Consider the following 23,889-nt stretch of genomic DNA (forward strand, 5'->3'; position numbering starts at 1 on the left):
TGAAATGTGCTTATAACGAATCCCCTTTCCGTTATAATTCGATATCATGCCAATACCAATGACATCTGGTAGTAGGTATGGTTGGTGCCAAGCTACTTCCATTTTCGTGTCAAGGAGGAATCAGATCTGGAAATGGGCGAGCTGGAGCCTTGATTTCGCCGTTGTAGGTCATGTCACGAAGCTTGAACCGGGAATCAGGTAGAAGAAACCCAGGGGCGAAGGACGTCTTTCATCTTCAGCTGTGAAACATGCTTCACTCACTACAAGCCGACCAATGCTTCGTCTATTTGTCTCCCTGTATTCCAGTGAATAAACTTCCCTTCCCTTTATTGTAGGCTCGCTGAAGGTACTAGGCGACGATCGACAGACATTACGGCTCTGCTTTCAGTCGGGAGCACAAATATGTGCCAGGGCCCTTTGTTAAAGAGTGTAGACTAAAGGTCTGGCATACTTGGTTCATCCCGCGCCGAAGCTCCATGCTTGCTAGAGGTCGAAATTGAAGATTTCATCAAGTCCCGTTGCACCAGTGAGGGCTCATGTGTGATTTGTGTAGAAGTGTGATAGCCATTACCAACGTAGCATATGAGGAATCTCGAGCCAGTCTTTCCCATACAAGTAAAGTTAATTAAATGGTAGCCTTTCATGAAGAACCTGAAAGTCATTCATTGCAGCGCTTGAGTCGCAAGCTCATTCTTGCATACAGGCTTTTCCAAAGCTTGATCCGAAACGCATGCATGACCGGGCGAATAGACTTCGCCCCCCAACTTCTCCAACCACTGAACTCCTTGAACTTGTACAACTCCTTTCAAGAACAGACTTAAAAGAATACGAAATGTCGAAAATGCAATCGAGTACAGTAGAAAACGCCAGCACCGGAGGCTATGAACCAAAGGCTGCCGGGAGAAATACACGGTGCATGGTTCAAACCGAAGGCTCATCATCATATGACCAAAGTATTCTTCGATTAGACTTCTCATCCCAGAGCTCCGAATCCTCTGCCTCGTCATTGAAGGCCATATGAAGCCCACTGCCTAATGTGAAAACGCAGCATGACCTGCAAAATATTGTTAGCTTGTGGAATCATACCAAGTCAGGGGGTTAAGACATACACGGCGGATGAGACGCCAAGGAATGTCTTTACGCAGCTAACAAGCCCACCGAAGGGACAAAAGCAGAGACCCATGATTGATTGTGTATTAGTTTATAAGAAGATTAGAGAGGTTCGACAGTGGAGTGGCCGAAATCCGTTGCAAGGGATGGGACGGGGTGTAGATGAGTTCGGGTTTCGAGAGTAATCGTGAAAGGGATTTATGTGTTGAGAAATGACTGCTCGGAATGAAGAAAGATGCACGAGGTTTTATACTCACTTGGAGCCTGAAGGTTAAAAGTTTTGTGCCTTGGGGGAAAAGGTTCCACAACAAAGTTCTAAAGATATTAATGTTCAACAACGGAAGGGCAAATTGGATCAAACTTTGCACTCTGTCCATGAAGGACCGCAACTCGGTAGAGAATTGGCTGAGTTATTTCGAGACCCACTGCTATGTCGACCAAAGAGTCACAAAACACACGCCCAGTGGGAAAAGGTAGAAGAAACACTCTATTCGAAGACTCTGGCATGTCTTCCTATGCTGTCTTGTATTCCGAAATGTTGATGATCCAGAGCGCCGAGCCTGTCTATAATAGAAAAGCTGGAGTCAAAACCTCTACTCTGTTGTAGAAAAAGAGTTCTTGAGCCATGGCTCAGGACGGCGACGATGCATCTAATGCTCCGTTCAAAGTCTTGCGGATCTCCCAGTCTATCCACCGAACGCCTCTAAGCGTAACTCTGACCTCGCTATGCTATCGACGAAAGACAAAACGAACAATAAAAAAGTAAAATAAATAAGGCCGTGGTCTCATCCAACCAGTGTCGTGTATGATCAAGAAGAAACTCTGTGTTGTCCAAATTACTCACGATGCTCGTGAGATTCATGCGACTCGTGAGGCTGGGTGATAGTCTCAGCGCCCAATGACTTCTCTGTTGGCAAGACAATAGCTCGGTCCAAGGCATAGGGAAGTCCACGATGGCGTCCACGAATCATCATGGCGCAGATGATGAGTTTACTAAATGTCGTAAACTCGGTGCAAAAAGACGAATTGATGGTAGGATATCCTAAACTCAAGCCGACATTACAGCTAGGTCACGGTTAGCTCTGCTGATGATGAAGGGTGTCATCCTTACTATGCTGAAACGCCCTCAAACAACATCGGCCACATTGTAAATGCCTATTATGGTGAGTGTGGTATCCAATGCCTTGTGGAGCCATACTCACCGGATCATTGCCGTCCATGATCTTCTTGTGCTCAGCAATAGAGATACACAAAAGCCCAAGACAGATATACCACAAATCGAAACTCAGCTGGTTCCGGAGATGGGTTACAAAATATGAGCCGCCATCTTCCTCATCATATTGTAGACTATGCTCGTAAATGCCCAAAGAGCGCTCCTCATAGGTGTTTGAAGATCGAACGACGATTGAGATTGGGTATACGGAGATGTACATCATGATGAGCAAAGCCATTTGCACAGCCGGGTTAACATTGGCAAGGTTAAAACTGGCTGTACCAGTGTGTCGAGAACTAACAGCCTGAAACACGGCGGCGCAGAACCTCTGCCACCCAGGAAGTACCGTCACAGTCGAGTTGTCTAGGTCAAGGAGTATGATGAATAGAACATCAACGAGATTAAGGAGGGCAAGAATGCCAAAAAGCGCCCAGGTTGGCCCGCTGGGGAAAAGTAGAGTATAACATCGCCGTGGGTGATTGAGAAGAAAGTGCAACGGCTCTTGAAGGGAGGACTGCTTCGAGACGGCCTTCGAGATAGCCCAAATAACTAGCCGGAGGAGGACAGGATAGAAGGTGTGGCCAGCCAGGGCGAGGGCGCTCATGATGAGCAGGGGAGCTGGAGCGTCATTGAAAGATATCATTGAGTCAGGAGTCAAGGTAAAACCCAAGTTGGTGATCATGGTTTGAGCAGAGTAGACTGCCCTAGATTAAAGGTAAGAAGGACAGAAGCCATAACCCAGGAGGAAACTCACCACCAAATTCGATTTTGCCCGCACTTGTCAATGTACTCAACGTATTTGTTGGGAGCATGCTGAACCCATGCTATCAGGCAGACAGCCCCGAGGCAGTGAAGAAAAACATAGTAGCCTGTAGATATTAGCAGGCTGTCCCTGGCCAATCGCCCGAAGACTTACCAATAATTATCTTGAGTAGGAGCTTCAGGCTTTTGTACTCGATGCCACCCAGTTCCTCCCGGTCCTTAGACGACAAGTTGTGAAAGATGGAGTTACGCCCTATGGTAACCTCTCGAGATAAACGGGGAAAGTCACCCACGGCAAGTGTTGGTGCCCTGGCCAGCGGACGCTCCTTAGGCGCTTGAGCAGGGTTGCCAATAACAAAGAGCGACGAAGCTACGGTAGCGACACGCTCGACAGAGCGGACTTGAGCCAGACTAAGGCCAGCGCTGCGTCTACGGCGAAGGGTACCAACAGGGGTGGACTGAGTTCGCGAGATAGGTTCGATGACATCTTCTAGAAGGAGGGCTTAGCTCACATCACATGCAATACATGCAGTAACAGACAGGGGTCGTACCATCTCGAGTATCTCGGCTGAACCGTCGTTCAGTATTTAGCTCGACAAAAGGAAGGCCTGAATATGTCAGTTGGTACGAGAAAAGGAGTGAGTCGTGGGCGTACCTTGGTCTCGAGCGCGAGGGCCGGGGATATATAGAGTTGACTCCTGCTGCTCATGGCGAGGATGGTGATCGGTCGAAGGATCGAAAGTGATTCTTGTTTCGTGCTGGTCTCCCTCTTTCACCTTCTCTTCCTTAATTGTAGGTGAAAGAATGTCTACAGGCCGTTGGGGTGGATGATCAGGAGCTGGATCAGTCCGACTCCGAGCCTCGATCGGCGGCAGTGCATCCTGCTCCGCGACATTCTTATGAACGCGTTCTGTGACAGATCGTGCAAGTCCCGGTCTTTTATCAAGTACTTCCGAAAGAGGATTGTCAGCTGCATTTTCCGGGTCCTCCTTAGGATCCAGGTCCACTGGTCTGCGTCTGCTGAGTAGAGCAGGAGCTATATGGCGAAATGTCAGTAATGGCCGCCAAGTACAGGCGAGAACGAACTGACCAGCATTCTTGAGGTATCTTCGGAACCAGATAAGGCGCACAATTACAACAATGATATTGATTGTCACAATGTTGCAAACCAGGGGAACGAAGTACAGAAACAGCTGCTGGTACGTCTTCAGTACAGGAACATCGACTCTGTAATGGAAACGGTTAGCACCGTTGAAGCCCACAAGTGTTGTAGAAAGTGGCTCACGTAGTTAAACCGGTAACGGTCGAGGCGCTAACGCCAAAGAAATAGGCATCGATTGCACTCAGCTTGCCTTCCGGATAGATGAACAAGAAGCTCGACAGACCCATGCAGATGATGTAGATGTCTACGTGCCGCCGAGTAGCGTTGTCAGCCGCATCCTATCAGCACCTTCTCAGTAGAACGGCACTCACAGTGTATTTTGACAAAATTGAGATTTGGGCGCCACATGTTCGTCTGTTTGGCGTTAAAACGCCGAAGACGATGCCCTAGTGAGAAGGTGTTTCAGGGCCGTTTGCAACTCGAACGGGCGTAAAGTCTAGATGTTCTGTGCCGTTTTCCGAGGAAAGTAAGTGAGCAGGTTGCAGACCAACTCGTTTGAGCAAGAAGAGAGTGCGAGCAGGCAGTGTTTGAGCGAATTATTGCCAAGCCGAGGAGCCGGGATGCCAGCTATGAAGGCATCTGCAATAGCGGAAGTGGTGCATTGACAATAGGACCCGGTGGGCTAACGCAGTGGCTGTAAGTGGCCACCACAATTTGCTGACAATAGACGGGACATTGTCACGGTATTGTTAAGGAAGAACCTCTCTGCCCAGGGTAGTATCCGGTAGTCATCGAGCACGGCCGATAAGAACCGCAGGGGAATAGCGGTAAGGGACCCTGAGTGTACCATACATATGTACAGTAGAGGAGGCCTCGCGATACCTGATTTGGCTGATATAACGTCACTTGCAGGCCGTTTCATTGAGAGCAGCTGGGTACTCCGTACTTTGTTTGATGACTCCCTGATTGGGCTTTAGGCGGTGGCAGTGCAAGATTAGCTGGGTCTGCATCACATGCCTAAACCTTCGGGGGTAAAGAGATAACTTTATAGCGGATACAGTTGTAGGGAGGTGTCTCTAGCGCTGTTGTTTAATTGAACGCATCGTATTTTCTTTCAGCTCCATGCATCAACACATTGGGGATCGCTATTGAGTAACTGTCCCAATGGAGTGCAACGTGAAGTTGCACAGGGCGTGGACATGAATACGAGGCTGGGTAATATCCGTGCCTGAGTCATGCTGCTTCTGTCATCCATGTCTTGAACCTCGAAAACAAATCTTAATACTGAAACATCAACATTCGAATTGAGGTTGAGATGATCAGGCAAGATTAAAGATTGGATGTCAACGCCAAGCTCAAATGCCAAGCGCCAAGATCAGATCAACTGTAAATGCTCGCGCGAACAGACAGGGAAGACACATTATGTCATCCCTCATCGAAAAGTGGAGAAGCACTCTAATCGCGCTCACGAAGCGCGTCGCAACACGAGCTTTGGCTTGGGTCATACATCATCATGCGAATCGAGTAAACAACAAAACAAAATTCAACCTCAATTTTCTTTCTCTTCTTGACAATTCAATCTCTTATCAATGACCCATCTACAGCTTCGCCTTTAGCAATGGATTACAACTTTGGCCAGGACCCCCCCTCCGGCTCTGGCTCCGGATCCTCAAATTGGCTTGGGTTTGCTCAGCGCGTCGCTGTCGCTTCTTCGTCGCCTGGTGTGCCCAACACCATGCCCGAGGCTGATGATGCTTCTTTCGCCGAATCATATCGCCCAGAGGCTTCTCCTTTATTCAACCCCCTTTTCATGCCCCGAAACCCGGCTCCTGAAGGTGCACCCTCGACTGCTTTAAGCCCTGGTCCTCCTCCTAGCTGGCCCTGGCAGCGCGATACAACCTTCAACAGCGACGGCCTCGAGTCCCCCGATGTCTCTGCTCTTCCTGAGCAGCCTTCGCGTTATTCTAAATCTCCCGAAGATGATACGCCACAAGAATCCGCTACCGTTGAGGAACCTACCGATACGCTTCATATTACTTCCCCCGAACGCGCCCCATTCTCGCCGCTGCAAGAATCTGCTGCACGCACGCAAGAGAACTCGATCATTCAGTCAAATCCCACCGAAGACGGGGCCGCAGGAGCAGGCGTTGATCCTGAGCCAGTTGTAGAGGAGTCACGCGTTGAGATTCATGAGTATACCGAGACCATTGTCCAGTCCTCAGAAAAGGAGCCCGAAGAATTACTTTCTCAGCAAGAACTTGACAATGTTGCCGCAAATGGTGAAGCCGATCGCATTGAGGAAACACCCACTCAGACACCCATCGAGCAAGCCGCCGACGACAACAAGGCCACTGATGGCCAACAAACCCCAGGACAAGATCAACCCCAATCACCAGAGATCGCCTCAGCCCCTGCCACAGGACCTAGTTCGCTTAAGAGCGCGTTGCTTTCGGTTGGCAGAGGTATCATGAAGCGCATGTCAGTGCCACCTCCTGCAGTCGTGGCGACACCTCAACCAGATGACTCTCAGAATCGAAGAGCTACCTCGACCCAATTAGAACAACAGACCGAAAGAGCTGGTTTCACTCCCTCCCTAGTCGTTGAACTGAAATCAATGTCAGAGCCTGAAAAGGCAACATTCAATTCCCAAGCTCCTGCGCCTGAGGACGGACCGCCGCCAGCTGAAGAGCCTGCGCCAGCATCTGCAAAGCGGAGCCGACGAAGCACACAAGGGGTTGTGGAAGAGGCTTCGGGGTCTGCTACAAAGCCGACTCGTGGCCGCCGAAGCATTGCTTCTGCGCCAGCATCACCCGTGGTTAAGAACGCTCCTTCGTCAGCCCAGAAACGAACCCGCAAGTCCATGCCTGCAAGTGTTCTCGCGGATCAGACCCCCCAAAAGCGAGGACGCCCACGAAAGAGCAATGCTGTCGCCACTCCAGCCGCGCCCCCAAGCACCGCAAAGAGAGGCCGACCCAGAAAGTCGGATGCCACTCCAATCACTGTTCCTAGCGCATCCAAGCCCTTGTCTGCTAGAGGCCGCCGCGTTGCCAGCGCTAGCAAGGCTGTAACGACACCTCGAAGAGCTACGACAGCCCGGACACCTAAGACAGCAATTGGACTCCGTGCCGCAGCGACTCCTACGACAACACCAAAGCCACGTGGCAGACCACCGAAGAACCCTCCTCAACCAACAGAAGAGGAAGAAGAAGTCGAGCCAGAAGTGGAAGCACCCAAGCGTGCTGATCGGGCAAAGCGAGGTGCCGATTCGACTGATGATGCTCCTGCCACAAAGAAAAGCACACGCACAGTCAAGCCACGCACAGTTCCCTCTCCAGCCAAGCGAGGCCGAGCTACAAGAAAGCTTGCTGCTGCTCTCCCTCCAGCTGAGAAAGCAGAACCTGCCACAAAACGTGGTCGCCGAACTGCAGCTGCGCCCAAAGAAGAAGCGCCCGCCGAAGCTCCCAAGAAACGTGGTCGCCCTGCTACTAAGGCTGAGGCGCCAGCAGCTGATGAGTCTGCTCCAGAGCCCAAGACGCGAAAGCGAGGTCGCGCTGCAGCTGTCGAGGACACCGTGGCTGAAGAGCCGGCGCCCAAGAGACGTGGCCGTGTTGCTAAGTCTGCCCCAGAGGAAAAACCAGCACCGGCTCCCAAACGACGTGGAAGGGCAGCTGCCTCAAAGGCTGTCGAAAAGGCCGTAGCTGAGCCTGCACCTACAAAGAAGCGTGGAGCTGCCAAGACAGCTACTAAGTTGGCCGAGAATGCTGCATCTGGACCCGAGTTGGCCCCCAGGAAGCGAGGACGCGCAGCTGCTTCAGCCAAGGCCGCTGAAGTTGTCCTTGCTGAGACCGCCACCACAAAGCGTGGCCGTTCTAAACGCACAGCACCCGAGCCTGAGCCTGAAGTTGAAGCACCCGAACCTGCGACCAAGAAGCGCCGTACAACACGCAAAGCCGAGGAGCCAGTTGTTGAGGAACCAAGCAAATCTACAGGCCGAAAGACAGAACGGCCTGCAAAGGCTGCCAAGGAAGTTGTGGAAGAGCCCACACCCAAGCGTGGCAAGTCTACTCGCTCCAAGGCCGCCGAACCTGAAGAACCAAAGCCTACTGCCAAGCCTCGTGGTCGAGCTGCCGCGAAGAAGGCCCCGGAACCTGCTGTCGAGGCCGAGACTGAGGCTGAACCAGAGAAGCCCAAGGCTCGTGGACGGCCCGCAAAGGGAAAGGCTGGAAAGGGCGAGCTTCCAAGCTCAAAGGCTGCTGAAGCTCCCGCCGCAAAGCGAGGGCGAGGAGCAGCCAAAGCCACTGCCACCAAGGTCAAGGGTTCTGCTCCTACAGGCGTGACCAAGACGGGCAGGGCAGCACAAACTGGTGTCCGAAGAGGACTGCGATCAAGGGGCTGAATTAATGTCTAACATACACATGCAAAACTTTTGTTTCGGCGATAAAGGATGGTAGTGTGGACATCTGGTTTTTGAGGTTTATTGTAAATTATGGTATTTGGAATGATCAGACATGGGTTAGGAAAGGTATTACGGAAAGCACTGGTATGGAGTACATGGAATAGCAACAAGTTCACATATATGCTTCTGGTTCATCTGGGATCAAAGTGCTAAAGCATCGCAATATTTTCATTGACTTATAAGGTAATAAAGCATCACATCACAACAAAATAGAACCACCAACAAACAGACTGGTATCTTGAAAACAAAAGAGAGAAAACACCAAATCACTCGTAAAGATCCTTATCGACATCGCCATCCTTGTTCGAATGCGGGCTCGTTACCTTGATACCATTCTCCAACCGCGACAGCGTCATGATATACCCCTTGTGATCGCACCAGCTGCGCACCATCTTGACAGCTGTCTTGATCTCTCGTCCATTGAGTTGCCAGAGTGACAATTCTGCAATGTCCTCGTCATCGAGCGGCTTGTCTTCATAGGTTGCGGTGATCTCTCCTCCAGCATCTTCGTCTGTGCCGTCGTTCCTAGGCGTGGTGGAACCCGTGGCAGGAGATTCGTCCGTGACATCTGTGATGCGGTTACTGTCAGGCAGACGTTGGAGGAACTTGCGCCAAACGGTCTCGCGAGCCTCACGGGTGAGAGACTTGAAGAGGAGATGCAAGCTGACTCGGCTGCGGAACGCAGTATCAATGGTATGGTACAGGTTGGTGGTGAGGAAGATGATGCCGCGATAGTACTCGAGCTCGCGAAGAAAGATGCTGACAAGTTCATTGCGATGAATGTCATTGGGGTTACGCTCTGCCATGAAGACGTCCGCTTCGTCAAGCAGGATGACAGCGTTCCACTCCGTAGCCATCTCAAACACTCGCTTGATGTTTGCACCCAGAGCGGCAGCATTAATACCCAGATCCTCAGCCTGCAAGTAGAAGAGAGGACGATGGGTGCGATCCGCAATCGCTTCGGCCATGAGGGTCTTTCCTGTTCCAGGAGGACCAGACAGAAGCATGATGAGACCTTGGCCCTTGCCGACAATTACATCTTCCATAGCCGTTTTGGCGCCGTTGGCAAGGCTGTGATTCTCAACGAACGACAGCACTAAATCCTTTTGCTGTTCGTCAAAGACGAGGTGGGAGTACGCTTGATCGTTCCAGACAATCGGCTCAAGATCCTCGACATAGAAATAAACTATAAATTATTAGCACAAGCACAGGACATCAGGCATCAGTGATCTCACCCCAGAGCTTGTTTTTCAAGGCGTATCCACCAATCAGCTCGGTCATGAATGCAAGCTCTTTGGGCTTCTGAAGAAGCTCTTCCCTGTTCTTGGTCTGATCCTCCTCATTGAGCCTCTTCTGCTGTGTCTTGGGGTGTTTGCCTTCAGGCTTGGCGTCGGCGAGATCCTGTCTACGGCGGCGGCGCGATACATCGACCACCTCGATCTCTGGGTCCTTATTTTCGCGCTTTCCTTGGGCAAGGTGGTATTTGTTATATCCGACCACATCGACTAGGATACGACACTCCACGTTATGCTTTTCAACGCCAGATTCTCCCGGGTGCAGAGCAATGCCGTTGTATGAGCAGTACGTCAAGCCCTGTAGGTCAAGAACTTTGCGGCCCCGCGACACCAAGCGCTGTTCAATAGCATCCTTTTCTGGATGCCTTTCGAAAGGGTAATGGCGAAGGTCACGAATGGGCTTGTTTCCAGCGAACTCGTTGATCGTAAGCGACTTCTTCCTCCAGATGAACTCCTCGCCATTGAAAGCCATGACTTTGGCCGTCAGGACGAGCTGCATGACACCTTCATTGGTGTCGTACTCCGTACCATCCACCTTTGCAATGAACTCGGAGTTCATTCCATAGCTGTAGGCTGTAGAGTCCCTGGGGAATAGAGTCCAGGCCGTTCGGAAGTCAATGAGATCCTTGTCAAGCAAATTCCGTCGCTTGATCTTGAGATCGCGGAAGATCTCATCAAGAACTCTGAGGAACAGTTGCAGATATCCCTTCAGCGGGTCGTCCTGCTTGGTATTGCGATACAAGTCTCGGATCTCATCTTGACAGAACCACAGAGGGCGGAAAGGCTCTTTGAAGACCGCGGTATCATGGACATCGAGATGGAGGTTCTCCTTCTTCAGGATAGGCTCGATTGCGCTAACAAGAAGAGGATTCTGAACATCGACTTGGTGGTACTTGAGAGGGTATCGGTTTGAGATAGCGCCCTTCTGGATGTCCTTGATCTTGTACACCTTAATGGCAACACGGTCTCGAGCCTTGGCAATGGCCTTGGACACTTGCTTGGGTGGGAAGTCTTGCCAGTCCCAATCATTCCTCGCAGGGTCCGAGTTCTTTCCCTCGTAGAGGGTTTGTATGACGGTGTCGGCACCAAACGACGGATCTTTGTTGTTTATCTCCTCGGGCTCCTCCTCCTTGTACTCTTTCTCAAGATCAAGTGGCTCATCGAGAGGGGATTTCTTGCGGTGGAGAAGCTTGTACTTCCATTTCCATGTCATGTCAGAAATGTTTTCGCCAACGTTTTCGAGCATGCTGAACCGAGATCTTCTGGCGTATGGGGTGGAGGAGGAGGAAGAGGATGATGAAATGGTGGAGGATGAGTATCGCCTGAGAGGAGGAGGCGGAAGGCGGGTCATATTTGACGATAGATGAGGTGCCTGATTAAAGTTCAAAAACGTCCTAGCAGGGGAGAAAGAGAAGATAAAACAAGCCTGGCTTAGAGTGTAGATCTAGGGCCAGTAAATCACAGTAAATACAGCCGACTTTTGGCTTCCAAGGACAGGATTGGCAGGGATGGGATCCAATCCGATAGCTCAGGACTTGCTGATGCCTGGTGCCATTGCTGCCTCGCCGTTGGCCTTGACGCCGTTGTCAGCCATTGCCTGCGGCAGCAGGTGAAGCTGCATGCACAGGCACATGTAAAGGCAGTTCGCAAAAAGGCGTCTTGGTTGTTGGGTAAAGACATAGCCATGACCCGCCAATTGCATTTTGATAGACCTCTGACTGGTCATTACTTTGAAAGACGGGAGACAAATAACAAGAAAGTGATGTCTATCAATGCATGATTGTTGGTCGTGTTACGTGCATCATTTGAAACGTTGATCTCAGTGGCCAGAATCAAAGTGAGGTGATGTTTGCCGTCCATCCCATCCCATCCCTTGGCCTAGGACTTACAGCTCAAAAGCCCCTGTGGGGGCCCCTGTAAGTCCTGACTCCTCCCCGGACCCGCTAAGGAAGCTTGGGCCTCTGCCTAACATGGCCCCACTTAGCAAGTGCAGGTAGCTGAAAGAAAAGAGGCCTCAGGATGATCAAACTGACAGTGATAATTAGGCTTGTGCTTCGGAAGATACCTGTGTTATTTTGTCTGTACCTCTTGCATTTTCAGCCCTACTTCGCCCAGCTCCCGCACAAGGCACCCACATTCGATAGCTCAGGAGGCTCAACACAAGGCACTTCCTGAGGCAGCATCATATCATCAAGGACGGGGAGTGAGATTTGCCGCTCCATACGAGGAAAAGAAAGTTCCCAGATTCTTGTCGTGTGTTACTATAGCCAAATCGATTCATTCGCTAGTCTGCTGATACGATGCTGTTGATGGTTGTCTGCGTAACCTCATCTGCAACTCAGAGGAGAGAGGCAGAGCCTGAATTGACTTTCACTGTACACATCCTCCAAGCGACCAATTAACTTTGGGTAATAAGGTAGAGTTCGATGAGCGGCATAACAGCGACAGACGCTGGGCTCCTGGCTGGAAATGCCATCTCTCTGTCGCCTTTCTTCAAACGTCTGCGGAGCATTGCCTCAGAGTGAATGGTCATGGGCTGCAATAATTAACAGGAGTTCAACAAGCGGGTTTAGCTCAGTTGGGAGAGCGTCAGACTGAAGTCAAACTTCAATCAATTGATATCTGAAGGTCATGTGTTCGATCCACATAAACCGCAAGTTCATTTTTTTGGTGTCTAGCACAATAACAAGTGGGGAGGCCAGCGGACATGAAGTCGTTATCAGCAGGAACCGACCGACATGCTGTTGTATTCTTTTCGATGTTACCTGGTTATTAGTAGGACAGAGAGTTCTGCCTTTTTCTTCTTTCAGTGCATGCATATCATCCATGCTGTTTTGCCAACCGTACGTAAATGCTTTACAATTCCCAAGTGTCGATGTTGATGAAGATCGCAGCCAAATTCTAGTACGTCAATGCCAGAATTGGATCACCAGCATTTCATCCTTCTTACTGTTGAACTCTCGTTCAGAATGCTGGGCATTATCGACCGAATTGCTCTCGGGTTCGGCACTTGCACTTCACAAACGAAGTGGCCTTTGCTTGACGGACTTACACGCCACGTCCATTGATCCATCATTGCATGGGCAATGATGACCAGCGCAGATTCGCACGTCATTGTATATCCGACCTCATCAAGTCGCTGAGTCCTTGTGGCCAGCCAGGCCTTTCTGAAAAGCACATCGCCTGCCAAGCTGTGAACCGACGAGCCATGTTTTGCCATGAACAGTCTGAAAGTGAAAGCATTTGTCAAGTTCAACAGCCTTTTTGACACGGAAATTGGAATGAAAAATTGATTAATGTACAGATACTGTACTGACATCCTGGAGCTGTGCAAATCTCGAGGTCATGGGCCCCAACGAAGCCTTGCGTATCTGATAGTTCTGATATCCACTAGTCCTACAAGGACATGACTAAATGTCTATCATTGAATGAGAGGGAGGCGAGCATACATTTCCCGAGGAAATTGGTACGACTTCCTCAGGCCAGCACTCGTAAACTCGGCTAGTTGTCCTTCAGTTCGTTCTCGTGTTGTCGAATCGATACCTCTAGTCGAGGAAGAAGCCATGGATAGAGGGATAAGCAACTCGACATCTCAAGTCAATTTCGAAGATATTATCAGGCGTTGAAACGAGTCGAAGAAGCATGGAAAAACTTGGATCCACGGTGAAGATGACATGGTATGCATCCATTCTGATAGATGCCATGACTACGAGTCAGAGAGGCTTTAGTCTGAATTGTCTATCACTGTCTCGGCAGGAATTCTCTCATTAATCTCACACACGATGGTATACTTCAACAATTCTCTCTGGACCACTTGCCATCCTGGGCGTGGCGATGTTCATCCTTCCCTTACACGCCTGAAGCTGAACTTGCCTCGATGTTCAGCAAGTGGCTAACCCATTTCGCTCTATTCTCTACCATAGAAACTGTGGGCATGCGTCTAGAAAACACCTGGTTGTTCTGTTTGCCGCAAGGGCGATTGGGTAATGAATGGTCTTTACTACCAGGTCAAAGGACTGACGGCTGTGACGGCTGTGAAACCCCACACACGATTCCGCAGAGGTACATACGTTGGAAGATGCAGAGCAGATTACTTGCAACAGCTCACCAAGTGGAGGGCCAGTGCGGTCTTGGGGATGGCGTTGCGATGCTCGCCCGGAACAGGGAAGTCACTGGGTGCCAGACAAGGGCAAATACCGAAGAAGGCATGGGATACCATAGCTCTTCGAACACAGTGCGAGAGATTGCGCAGCGTTGAACTCAGGATGAACAATCGACAGGGCAGGGTTGTCTACCTAGGCGGGGATCTTAGAATGCCATCAGTGTACAGGGTCTTGGGTCTGAACTGAGAGAAATCCAGAGTGACACTCAACGGCAAGATGTCGCATCTCTTTCTTGAAGCATACAACGCTTGTCTGTGGGCATCAAATCATTCACCAGGCCTGGTTAACAGTCACTGAATCTGAAATACGACGTCATCGGTCGATATCAAACGACGCATGCCTAGCAGCTGCTTGCCAGGTGCTACAATTCAGACACAGACAGCGTATGCCACCAAGCAACCATATCATCAATTATCAAATCGCAAACTTGAAATCCACTCTTACAAATAACGTTCCTTCACCGATCCAAATATACTTGACCGCAATTTGAGTTATTGTCTGACAGCAGGCTTTTCTACATCTTCTGCGCAGCTACCCGAGGGCCACGGCTGCAAACCGAGTGCTTCAACCACCGCGGTGTGAAAAGTTTGGCGACGCAAATTCTCAATGATATAACTCAGTCTTTTCTAATTCTTTTTACCTGTTCACTTCCTTTGATGGTTCACTATTGTCTCTATTCGGAACCCCGCTTCACACATTGGCTTCTATCAATGAAGACGGGATGAAGGAATAGAAACGACCACTGCCATTGTTCAACGATATTTTTGCTGTTCACGGACCATTCAATTACGACAATAGGCAATCTCAACTCTCAAATAAGGTAGACTATAAATTGTTCTTCGCTTCTACTGGCTTTCGAATCTTGATTATCATCATCTCACTCAACTCTCCTCTACTGTACCCTACTCTATCGACACTTATCCAGCACATCAGAATTATTCATCTTCAAATCAACGTCACCACCAGTTCTATCTTGACTATTCTTCAAGATGGAAACGCCTCCCACTCCAACCACTCGTGAGAGCTCCAGCAGCCCTGATCTCGACGTTACTCCTCCGCCTTATCAGCTGAGCAGCCCATTCACAAGGCCTAGCACTATCAGCACAGGTTCCGAACTCAAGAACAAATCCCACATGCCGTTCTCACAGGCTGCTGGTGAATCACCTAGTCTCCACAGGGATCGAGGCCCTCTTCCCCAGGCCAATCTGAACGCTGTCATTGAGGAAACTCCCGCTTATCGAGCTCCTCAGTTCCGAATCGGCCCAATCTCTATGTATATGCGTAACCATGAGCCTTGCAATTTCACGCCTCAAAAGCCTATGCCCTTCAACTCGAATGTGGCTGGGCTAGCTACACCAGCCAATCCTATCCGCCAGCCTGCTGTTCCTCCTCCCGACCATGCTGCTTCAACCAGAAGCCTGTTTCCTGGGGCCTTGGCTCCGTCTCCAGCCTTATGGGAAGGCCTCAGGGGGCACTTCAGCCAACTCGGAATCAACGAGCACCAAAGCATGGCTTCCCCAATAACTCTCCCCCCTGCTCGGACACCCCCTGCTCCCATCCAAGAGGCTCAGCGTCCTGTTCTCCCCTCCTGGCTCGAGGACGCTCTGAAGAAGGGACCTTACCTCCAGAACCAAGACGACCATCGTCAAAAGTTGAGTTTGGCTGCTCATCAACAAAATGCCCGTGGCTTCAGGCCCATGGCTGCTATTACTCGCCCTCCCAGCCACACGACCCGCGAAGATGAAGCGCGCGAGTCTATCTTCTCCGACAACTACAAAGGAGAACATAACACCCGAAATGCAAGCGCACTGAGTCTCACCCCAGAGCAGAACTGCGCCCTTTGGTTGACCAATCTCCCACCTGATGTTACTCATCATGAACTGCTTGGACAGATCCGCAACGTCGGACGCATCTGGTGCTCTGTCATTAACGAGCCCGACTGGCAGCGCCACGAAACCGCAGCTGCAAAGGTCGTCTTCTTCACTCCCGGCCCTGCTCAGCTTCTCCTCTCCAAGTCTCTTACACAGGGTCTTAGTGTTCGCGGCTTCCCTGTGCGAGTCACTCACAACCGCGTCAAGTATGGGGAACAAGCCATTATGGGACCTGCATCGCGTGTTCTCATCATCACTGGGAAAAGCACCTTTGTTAACCCCAGCTGCCTCACAGAGTTCTTCGAGGAACGCTTCGTCTTTGAGGTCGATGAGATCACCGAGCTCATTGTTCAGGGTGACGCTTCAAAGGGCGGTCGGTCTGTGGTCGAATATCGATTTGGAAGCTTCCGATGCCAGGCGCAAATGGGCAAGATGGCCTTGGAAAAGGATCGCCCACAAGGATTTGAGAAGGTTGAGTTCGGAGAGGATCCATGTGAGGTTGGCGACACCCTCTCTGCCTATGGTATTGCTGCGGAGCGTATTCAGGGAAAGGGAATGTGAGACTGAGAGATGAATGACGAACATACGGATTTGTGTATGAGAATGGATTTCTGGATGGGGGTATTTATGTTATCTTGCTTGTTGGCACTGGGAGCTCTACCGCTAGCTCATACCCTCGAATAACTTCAGAACGCATCAGATAGATTACGACGTAAGACACTAGATGAATTAGATATTGTCAACAGTGTTGCTGTACTTAATTGCTCAACATAAAAGTAGAAATCTTAATGGCCCGAGTGAATGTTCATACCAGGCGCTTTCGCCTTTCAGGTGCCCCATGACCAGTAAGCAGCCATCGCAACGGCCATGTCCGTGTTCGATGTGGCTTCGCATTGACTTTACGATGGCCTATAATTAGTCGCTAGGGCTGAGCACTGCCCAGTGACTTGCAGCGAACTAGCGTGCCCTTGGCGATCTGAGTTAACGTTGAACTGAGACGGTGGACATGCCACTTCCGACTCGATGTAACCATTCTGCACATGACAATCGTCATCCATGAACTAGCCATTAACGGCCTTCAAGCCATTATCTTGATGCTCGGAAACGTATGATGATTTCATCGTGAAGTTTATGATTCTTTGGTACAGAGAATAGACAGCCATGAATGAACTCCATCAACACCACCCAAGTCTAACAATGCTGGTATAACCCAATTGCAGAAAAAAAACAAAAGAAAACAACCGTAAAACATCTATCGTTTCAATGACTCATCCCACGGTAGCCACGTCTGGCGATCAAAAGAAGGCATGCACTTGACCTTCTCCGGCGGCTCGTACTGCCACTCAATATGGGCTTTATCCTCCTCCATATGCTGTATAACCTCATTCGTAAAGCCCTTCAACTTCTTGATATCCTTGCCTCTCGCATCTGTGTACTCCAAGCTAATGCTGGGTACGACTGCGATCTTTCGGTAGCCCCTGTGCCACAGGTCTTTGCAGAACAATTGCGGCTCGCCTTGGAAGCATTCGTCCTTTTTGGGATCGCGGAACCGTAGGCCGCTGAGGATTGGAGCGGCTGAGAAGGCTGTTGCGCCGTTCCAGCAGGCGAAGACTTGGAAAGGAAGATGGGCGTCGTATCGCATTCGTGCTTCTCGGTTTCCTCTGAATAAGTCCCAGGCATTGTCCCATGATCCGTCTTCGGGGATGGGGAAGAATGTGTCTCCCGCTAGTGTTCGGGCGACCTGCAGTGTGTTAGTTTCTCACTGTGGTCAGAGAAATCGAGCCAAACTTACCCATACGTCGTAGAATGTGGGATCAGGACCAGCGTAGGTAAAGTCCATAGCGCAGGTCATATCGGCATTCAGCTTACGACGCTGAAGCGCAAGTTCAAGTAGATCATCCGGACAAGCAGCTACATCGTTGATGAAGAGGACAGTAGTGTCATCGGCAGCGGGAACCTTCTTCTTAAACAGCGGCTCCAAGGCCAAGTTTCGCAATTGGGCCAACTTGCGAATGCGAGGACCCTTGGACGGGTTAATCGCAGAGTTGTTGTAAAAGTAAGTAATTCCAAGCTCTTCGAGGAATGGGCGCAAGGCGACAAGAACGTCGGCAGTTCCATCGGGAGAATTGCCTTCGACGATTGAGAGGGCGCATCGTTCAGGTCCAAGGAATTGAATGGCCTCCACAATGCTGCCCATGAGGCGAGGAAGAAGGCCTACGACATTGCGCAAATTAAGGGCAAAGAAGAAGTCAATTGGATGCTCGTCGATTTTGCCTCCGCGAGCGTCCTTCTTCTTTTGAAGGTCCTTGTATCGCTTGGTGTCCAAGGGAGGGCATTGAAGACGAGGGCGCTCTTTTGAAGTAGGATCGAGGATTGCGTGGATGTAAGGTGTAATGCGCTCGGTAGAGAGAACGGAGCCTGGGACATGTTAGTCACTCTTATCCAAAAGATCAAAGATAGCAACTCACCATTTGCGATTGGGATGGCAGATTTCGTAATTGTTGGTGACGGTGCTGCTGAAGTTGTAGAGGAGATCGTTGGTGTAGTATGTACCTCGATTGTACTTGTGGTGTAAGTGTCAAGTGTCGAATATGAAGGAGGTTCCTCAATAACAGGCGAGTCATCCAGAACTGACGTCGTACTCAAAGGTAAAGATATTGTTTCCGTAGACGTGGTCTTAAGGGAGGAGGGCGCATGAAGCGGTAGGTATGCCTCAGATAATCTGGTTATATGATCTCGACCAAGATACAAGCTCGCTGTGACTAACAAGAAGGAGACGAGCGGGACACTCAGAACAAAAACCTTGCGATGCATTTCGTCAACACTTGAAGTCCATAACAGGAAAAAAAAGGCATGAAGATGAGAAAGAAAAAGAAGGGGAAAACTAAAAGAACAATAATTAATTTACTCGCGCGGCTGAGAGAAGGGCGAGGCACAGCACCATCGCCTTGAAGGGAAGGGTTGGGTTGAGACACAAACGCCTCATCCAGTACGAGGGCCCGCTAACAGACGCTAAAGGCCACACCCCGGCAGCGCCGTTTGAAGGCCGAGGGCATGTTACTGAGAAGCCTGGGCTGTCAGCGTCAGCGGTCAGCCCACCTCCACTGCTCATTATTCGGGGACCTCGTTTACACGGGAGCTAGCAGGGGCTTGATCTTGTAATCATTGGATTGGGTCAATATTATACGAAATGTTCTAACTATTTGTGACGTGGTATCATGAGCTATCTGTGATTACATTCCGAGGTCAATTTGCTGACTGATTGGAGTCAGCGCAAACTCCCGTCAAGAGCACGATTGTCGCGGGGATATAAGCAGAGGCGAATCCTTCTCGTCTCAAATTTTACTTCTTCCTTCCCTTCATCTCATTTCAATTCGGCACGTTAGACCGAACCTGTCATCTCATCATTGGAGCTTGGATGGGTTAATCACTCAACTTGCAGAAGACAAGGATCACAGACTCTGCAAGGGTTATGACAGTGGAACTTGCCGTATCGAGCCAAGTCAGATGCCAAGTCGTATCACCCAATGAAAACCGCGTTAAGATAACGATTTGCTGCAAGGAACATGGCATCGAATTCCGATGAAAACGGTCAAGGCCAACCGTCTAACACGGTACTAACACGGCCGTTCGACGACACAACCAACACATGCGATCCTTGACAATCATACTGGGTTGATGAATTGTACATTGAACTCAGCATGATAAGTCCCCACAGTTAAACAGAAGTAGGACATGAAAACAATTCAATTTGGCGTGTTTGTTCTCTGTCGCTGTTCAATTTCTTGCCTCTCTTCCCCCTCTCAAGTGAGACAAAACACCCCAATATGCAGCAAATAATATGGATTCTCTAATTGTTTCAGTTATACATATGCCACAGCAATGCGCTCTACGCCGAACTGCCCACTGCAACTGAGACATTGCAGCCCAGCCAGACGCCTCGGCGCCTTAAACAACGCGCTGTACCTTCTGAAATGATAACATGCGGTTACAAAATGGCGACCCAGCAGCTATGACAACAGCCGAGTCTGGCAGTGTGTGTCGCTTCAGTACCCAAAATGGCCTTTGGGGCATGTGTAAGAGTGCTGGCGACTCGAAATGTATTGCTGGGCGATGTCGTGACCAGCATGATTGATTAGATGGCTGCGGGAAGACAGAGAACCCCAAGAATGACATCCTGGTACTATAGATTCATGAAGTTTTCCTGAAGTAGCTAATGGATTGATAGCAAGAAGGTCGAATACTGCAGTCTTGCATACCTGATCATGGACGAAGGTCACAAATACACCTACGTCGCCTGCGATGCCGCCGCTGCAACAGATACCTATTACATCACTCCAAAAGTCCCGGCATTGACAAAAGCCGTTTCACAAACAACATCGCCAAGTGAGACATCGAAAGCTTCCAGCGACACAACAGCTGTCACAGAGACAAGCACCACCTCGTCGGGAAGCGCCACAGAAGCCACTGCCGAGGTCTCTGATGACAATCGACCTGAATCGGGGAGTAACACGGGTGCAATAGTCGGCGGTATCGTTGGGGGCCTGGCTGTGGTTTGCGGAACTGCTGTTGCGGTTTTATATCTACTTCGAAAGAGTCGTGCGCAGAAGCCGTAGACGACGCCAGAGACGGGGCAGGGGATGACCGAAGCACCGGGTCAGACAGAAACGGATAATGGACCCAAGGAGTTGGTGGATCGAAGCCCTCTGATGTTCCAGCGGACCGTCAAACAGCCGAGTTACAAGCAACACTCGCTCCTCGTCGGCCTGATCCCGTGGAACTACCCTAAGGCGGAGTGACACGAGAGTACTGAAAGATCAGTGACCACAAAAGACAATTCGAACTGATTCTCAGAACGACGAAAGATTCCTAGTGTTGATAGATTGCATTCAAGGTAGGAAGAGTGATATTAAGGTCTTTACTTGGCATGACAGCTTCTCAGTTCTGTAAACCTAATACAGTTGAGATGAGCTCACACGATGTTCTTCTTGCCTTCATTTGAAAGCAGCAAGTGATTGCGGTTTATGAGTTTCATGTAAGCGGTTGTGAGTTTTCATAAACACATCATATCCGGTATTTCGCCCCAGTAAGGAGAAATTCGTTCAGGATTGAGACCTGAAATATCCTTCGTAACAACCAGAAGTGAAAGACAACGTCCCAGATTTCCTTTGATTATTCAAGGTCCCGGTACCATTGCATATTATCCAGTCAATGGCATTGTCTCCTTAAATTAGAAGTAGCTTGCAGTTTCTCTCATCCATGGTTCTGCTGAAATGTCGCCATTCTGATATGCTTGAGTCGTTGTGAGCAAGCTGCGCCAACACAGCGATATGGGCTTGTTCGTTGTAGCTTATCTTGTCATGTAGACGGATAAGAAAGTGAGGTTGAACAACAAATGCACGCTTGTATATTCATCAATCTTATGTACAAAAGCCCCTAGCATTTTCCTTCGCTAACCAGTAGCGTGGAGTATTTGGACAGTCGACCAAACATCTACAGAGACCGTCGTTAGTATCAGTTTTCGTGAGGTTGGACAGATTTCAAACTTGTACGTACGTTATAACATCATCCCAAGCTTTACAAAGACAATCTCGATCAGTCTTCTTGCACTCTTGTGGCTATAAAGATATTTAGCTTTGGACCAACACCACGCAAGCTTTTCGTACCGTTATTGTTTCAATACATCTCTGGTAGATTGCTGCACACTCTACTGTTCCGGCAGGCTTCGCTGACACAAAGGCCGCGGCCAAGAGAATCAGGCTTGTGATGAGTTTCATGGTGAAAGATTTGAGATGTGAAGTATGATACAGTATAGGGTCTTGGCAAAGAATCCGAGTGAAAGCTTCGAAACTTATATGAGCTCACATTGTGGCGATTGAATTATAAGATTCAGGTCCAAGTCCAGCCCACTGCGTCATGAGGAATGTGAGACATTCGAGACCAACGAACAAAGGAGCCACTATTCTCAGGTCGTCGGAATTGGTGCAACACTAGACGGTTTCCGTAGTATTAGCGCGGGAAGCTCAAGCCACTCTCCATTGTCGTAAAGACTGCAGTGCCTGGAATTTACTGGTTAAGGTTGAAGCTACTCTGAATGATAACGCATAATTACTAGTAACTCAGGGACCCTGGACCTGAAGGCCGTGACAGCCGGTTCTCGGCTCGTATAGCAAGAAACGGTCTCGAAAATGGTTGAACTGGGGATAGTGCCCGTCTTGACTCTTGATTCCCAGGTATTTGGGTCGTTCGGTAGATGAACCGAGCGGAACTAGACGAGATACGGCGAAACACTGTGCTGTGATGGTCCAAGTCGGTGAAAGGACGATTGGAACTAATGTGAAAAGGTATGGCTATCAGCCGGACTACGTTAAAATTCAATAGCTCAGCATTTATGTTTAGGCCAGCCTAGACTGGAAGTCTCGAGCACGGATGGCTTTTTAGTTACGCCTGAAAACGTTTAATGTCGATCAGGTGAAGCCTATTCGGGAACCATCCCTTGACCACCGGGCGGAAACATTGTCCTGAGCAAGTTGATTCTTCAGGAGTTCCGAGAAAAGTTTATTCAATGGATCCTTGTAGACACAGAAGGATTTCATTTGGTATCAGACACTGGCTGATGTGGATGATCCTTTTGACACTGATCGACCCCTGGGCATTGCACTCAAGTCACCAATACTATTTCGGTAACAAAAAGCCGTATTCAACTATTCGAATATCAAACTGCGAATATATCGTTAGCAAGGGTAAACAAGAAAGCATCCCCGTTACTTACAAGGCCCCAGTAAATCAAGACAAGTCGGCGATTGGCCTCAGCATAGCAGCGATCTTAACAGCATATTTCAACCTCCATATCGCAAATACCGAAGCAATAACTCCAGAGACAGCAGTCATGAACGAAGCTTTTCCAACCATCTTGGCAAAAGCAATCCACCACATCAAACTATGTGCCAAAACAAACTGCTTTGAATCATTCAGCTTCGGGAACTCTTCCCCAGGGATCTCCTTGTCTAAGAACTTGCAAAGCGGACCCCATCCCTCTTGAACTTTGAACTCGAGCATTCTTTCAGACGGAACCATCCTTTTGACGAGATCGTAGTGATCGTGGAAGGCTTGGCGAGCTGGTGACTTATCAGAGAAGTCCGTCATGGTATGAAAGTTGGCGGGCATGACCTTCTTTGAAAACTCCCAGAACGGGCCAGCTAGTGCGGTATCCCATCTTGCGAGAGTATTCCATAGGGGCCATCGGAGGACTCGGCCTCCCGTCGAGTCCATACTTCGAAGCCAGCTATCTACATCGCGCTGAGTGACGATAACTTTGACTTCAGGATACGCGGCCACGAGCTCTTCAACGAAGCAGATGGCCGGCAAATCAGCCACGGCATCGTACGGCCCAAGTATCTTGTCAAACTCTTCACGACCCCAGAGCTTGCCCTTCCCATAGAACTTGGCATCAAGAGCTTCACGCCAGAGACCTAGGTTTGTCTTGGGGCTTCCGAGGGGGGTGGACATATGGTATGGCGTATAGCCTAGTTGCTTGAGGGCCATGAAGAGGGCCATGGTGCCTGTTCTTGATTGTCCGAGGCATAGGACGCGCATGGGCTTTGTACGAGTGACTGGATAGGAATCTATGAGGCGGCCGGTGATCGGATGGGGTTTGATATTGTAGATTTCGTGGCTCTCGCGAGAGTCGAAGGTATCAAGGAGGGTAGTCTCCTCGTTTGCCGTTGGACTGGACATTTTGGAAAGACGCGTATAGCCACTTGAGAAACGTTACTGGGCCTGGTGAGGATCGAGACACAGAAGAGTTAGCTGTAGGAATTATCAGACGTCTAGCAAAGAAACCATTTTCAACAATCAGGAAATGCTGATTTATACATGTCTTATAAGCGCTAAAAATACACGCCCGCAGCATGATGG

At 49.7% G+C, this 23,889-nt stretch overlaps 8 protein-coding genes and 1 non-coding gene across 15 annotated transcripts; 4 read left to right on the forward strand and 5 right to left on the reverse strand.

Moving 5' to 3' along the window:
- Positions 1 to 548: 548 nt before the first annotated feature.
- Positions 549 to 1,308, reverse strand: FOIG_04059 (uncharacterized protein). The gene is made up of 2 exons (XM_031202127.1): positions 1,110 to 1,308; positions 549 to 1,054 (listed from the first exon to the last, which is right to left on the reverse strand). The coding sequence occupies exon 2, from the start codon at positions 1,005 to 1,007 to the stop codon at positions 663 to 665; it is 345 nt and encodes a 114-aa protein (XP_031067574.1). The 5' UTR covers positions 1,008 to 1,054; positions 1,110 to 1,308; the 3' UTR covers positions 549 to 662.
- Positions 1,309 to 1,410: 102 nt separating this feature from the next.
- FOIG_04060 (uncharacterized protein) lies at positions 1,411 to 5,105 on the reverse strand. Of its 7 annotated transcripts, XM_031202128.1 has the most exons (10): positions 4,559 to 5,105; positions 4,371 to 4,491; positions 4,176 to 4,312; positions 3,741 to 4,121; positions 3,637 to 3,693; positions 3,240 to 3,575; positions 3,078 to 3,192; positions 2,313 to 3,027; positions 2,222 to 2,265; positions 1,411 to 2,175 (listed from the first exon to the last, which is right to left on the reverse strand). In XM_031202128.1, the coding sequence occupies exons 1-10, from the start codon at positions 4,593 to 4,595 to the stop codon at positions 1,947 to 1,949; spliced, it is 2,172 nt and encodes a 723-aa protein (XP_031067575.1). In that variant the 5' UTR covers positions 4,596 to 5,105; the 3' UTR covers positions 1,411 to 1,946. The 7 variants fall into 7 exon arrangements, with proteins under 7 accessions (XP_031067575.1, XP_031067576.1, XP_031067580.1 ...); XM_031202129.1 differs by having other exon boundaries at positions 1,500 to 2,175; positions 4,371 to 5,070; XM_031202133.1 differs by having other exon boundaries at positions 1,500 to 2,265; positions 4,559 to 5,029.
- A 225-nt stretch (positions 5,106 to 5,330) lies between these two features.
- FOIG_04061 (uncharacterized protein) lies at positions 5,331 to 8,856 on the forward strand. The gene is made up of 2 exons (XM_031202135.1): positions 5,331 to 5,573; positions 5,804 to 8,856. The coding sequence occupies exons 1-2, from the start codon at positions 5,528 to 5,530 to the stop codon at positions 8,581 to 8,583; spliced, it is 2,826 nt and encodes a 941-aa protein (XP_031067582.1). The 5' UTR covers positions 5,331 to 5,527; the 3' UTR covers positions 8,584 to 8,856.
- Positions 5,651 to 11,801, reverse strand: FOIG_04062 (uncharacterized protein). The gene is made up of 2 exons (XM_031202136.1): positions 9,879 to 11,801; positions 5,651 to 9,829 (listed from the first exon to the last, which is right to left on the reverse strand). Exons 1-2 carry the CDS (start codon positions 11,287 to 11,289, stop codon positions 8,910 to 8,912), a joined length of 2,331 nt encoding a protein of 776 aa, XP_031067583.1. The 5' UTR covers positions 11,290 to 11,801; the 3' UTR covers positions 5,651 to 8,909.
- Positions 11,802 to 12,501: 700 nt separating this feature from the next.
- Positions 12,502 to 12,594, forward strand: FOIG_04063. Its single transcript has one exon. It is a non-coding gene; the product is annotated as a tRNA-Phe (tRNA).
- A 2,327-nt stretch (positions 12,595 to 14,921) lies between these two features.
- On the reverse strand, positions 14,922 to 18,931 carry FOIG_04064 (uncharacterized protein). Its single transcript, XM_031202137.1, has 3 exons — positions 18,441 to 18,931; positions 17,765 to 18,390; positions 14,922 to 17,713 (listed from the first exon to the last, which is right to left on the reverse strand). The coding sequence occupies exons 1-3, from the start codon at positions 18,784 to 18,786 to the stop codon at positions 17,225 to 17,227; spliced, it is 1,461 nt and encodes a 486-aa protein (XP_031067584.1). The 5' UTR covers positions 18,787 to 18,931; the 3' UTR covers positions 14,922 to 17,224.
- Positions 15,091 to 16,533, forward strand: FOIG_04065 (uncharacterized protein; the record flags this gene model as incomplete). The annotated part of the gene is made up of 1 exon (XM_031202138.1): positions 15,091 to 16,533. The coding sequence occupies one exon, from the start codon at positions 15,091 to 15,093 to the stop codon at positions 16,531 to 16,533; it is 1,443 nt and encodes a 480-aa protein (XP_031067585.1).
- A 1,210-nt stretch (positions 18,932 to 20,141) lies between the features above and the next one.
- On the forward strand, positions 20,142 to 20,721 carry FOIG_04066 (uncharacterized protein; the record flags this gene model as incomplete). The annotated part of the gene is made up of 2 exons (XM_031202139.1): positions 20,142 to 20,152; positions 20,201 to 20,721. 2 exons carry the CDS (start codon positions 20,142 to 20,144, stop codon positions 20,586 to 20,588), a joined length of 399 nt encoding a protein of 132 aa, XP_031067586.1. The 3' UTR covers positions 20,589 to 20,721.
- A 1,929-nt stretch (positions 20,722 to 22,650) lies between these two features.
- Positions 22,651 to 23,863, reverse strand: FOIG_04067 (uncharacterized protein). Its single transcript, XM_031202140.1, has 2 exons — positions 22,745 to 23,863; positions 22,651 to 22,692 (listed from the first exon to the last, which is right to left on the reverse strand). The coding sequence occupies exon 1, from the start codon at positions 23,707 to 23,709 to the stop codon at positions 22,759 to 22,761; it is 951 nt and encodes a 316-aa protein (XP_031067587.1). The 5' UTR covers positions 23,710 to 23,863; the 3' UTR covers positions 22,651 to 22,692; positions 22,745 to 22,758.
- Between the last annotated feature and the right edge of the window lie 26 nt (positions 23,864 to 23,889).

Source organism: Fusarium odoratissimum, assembly GCF_000260195.1.
Source record: "Fusarium odoratissimum NRRL 54006 unplaced genomic scaffold supercont1.5, whole genome shotgun sequence".
NCBI classification, from domain to species: Eukaryota; Fungi; Ascomycota; class Sordariomycetes; order Hypocreales; family Nectriaceae; genus Fusarium; species Fusarium odoratissimum.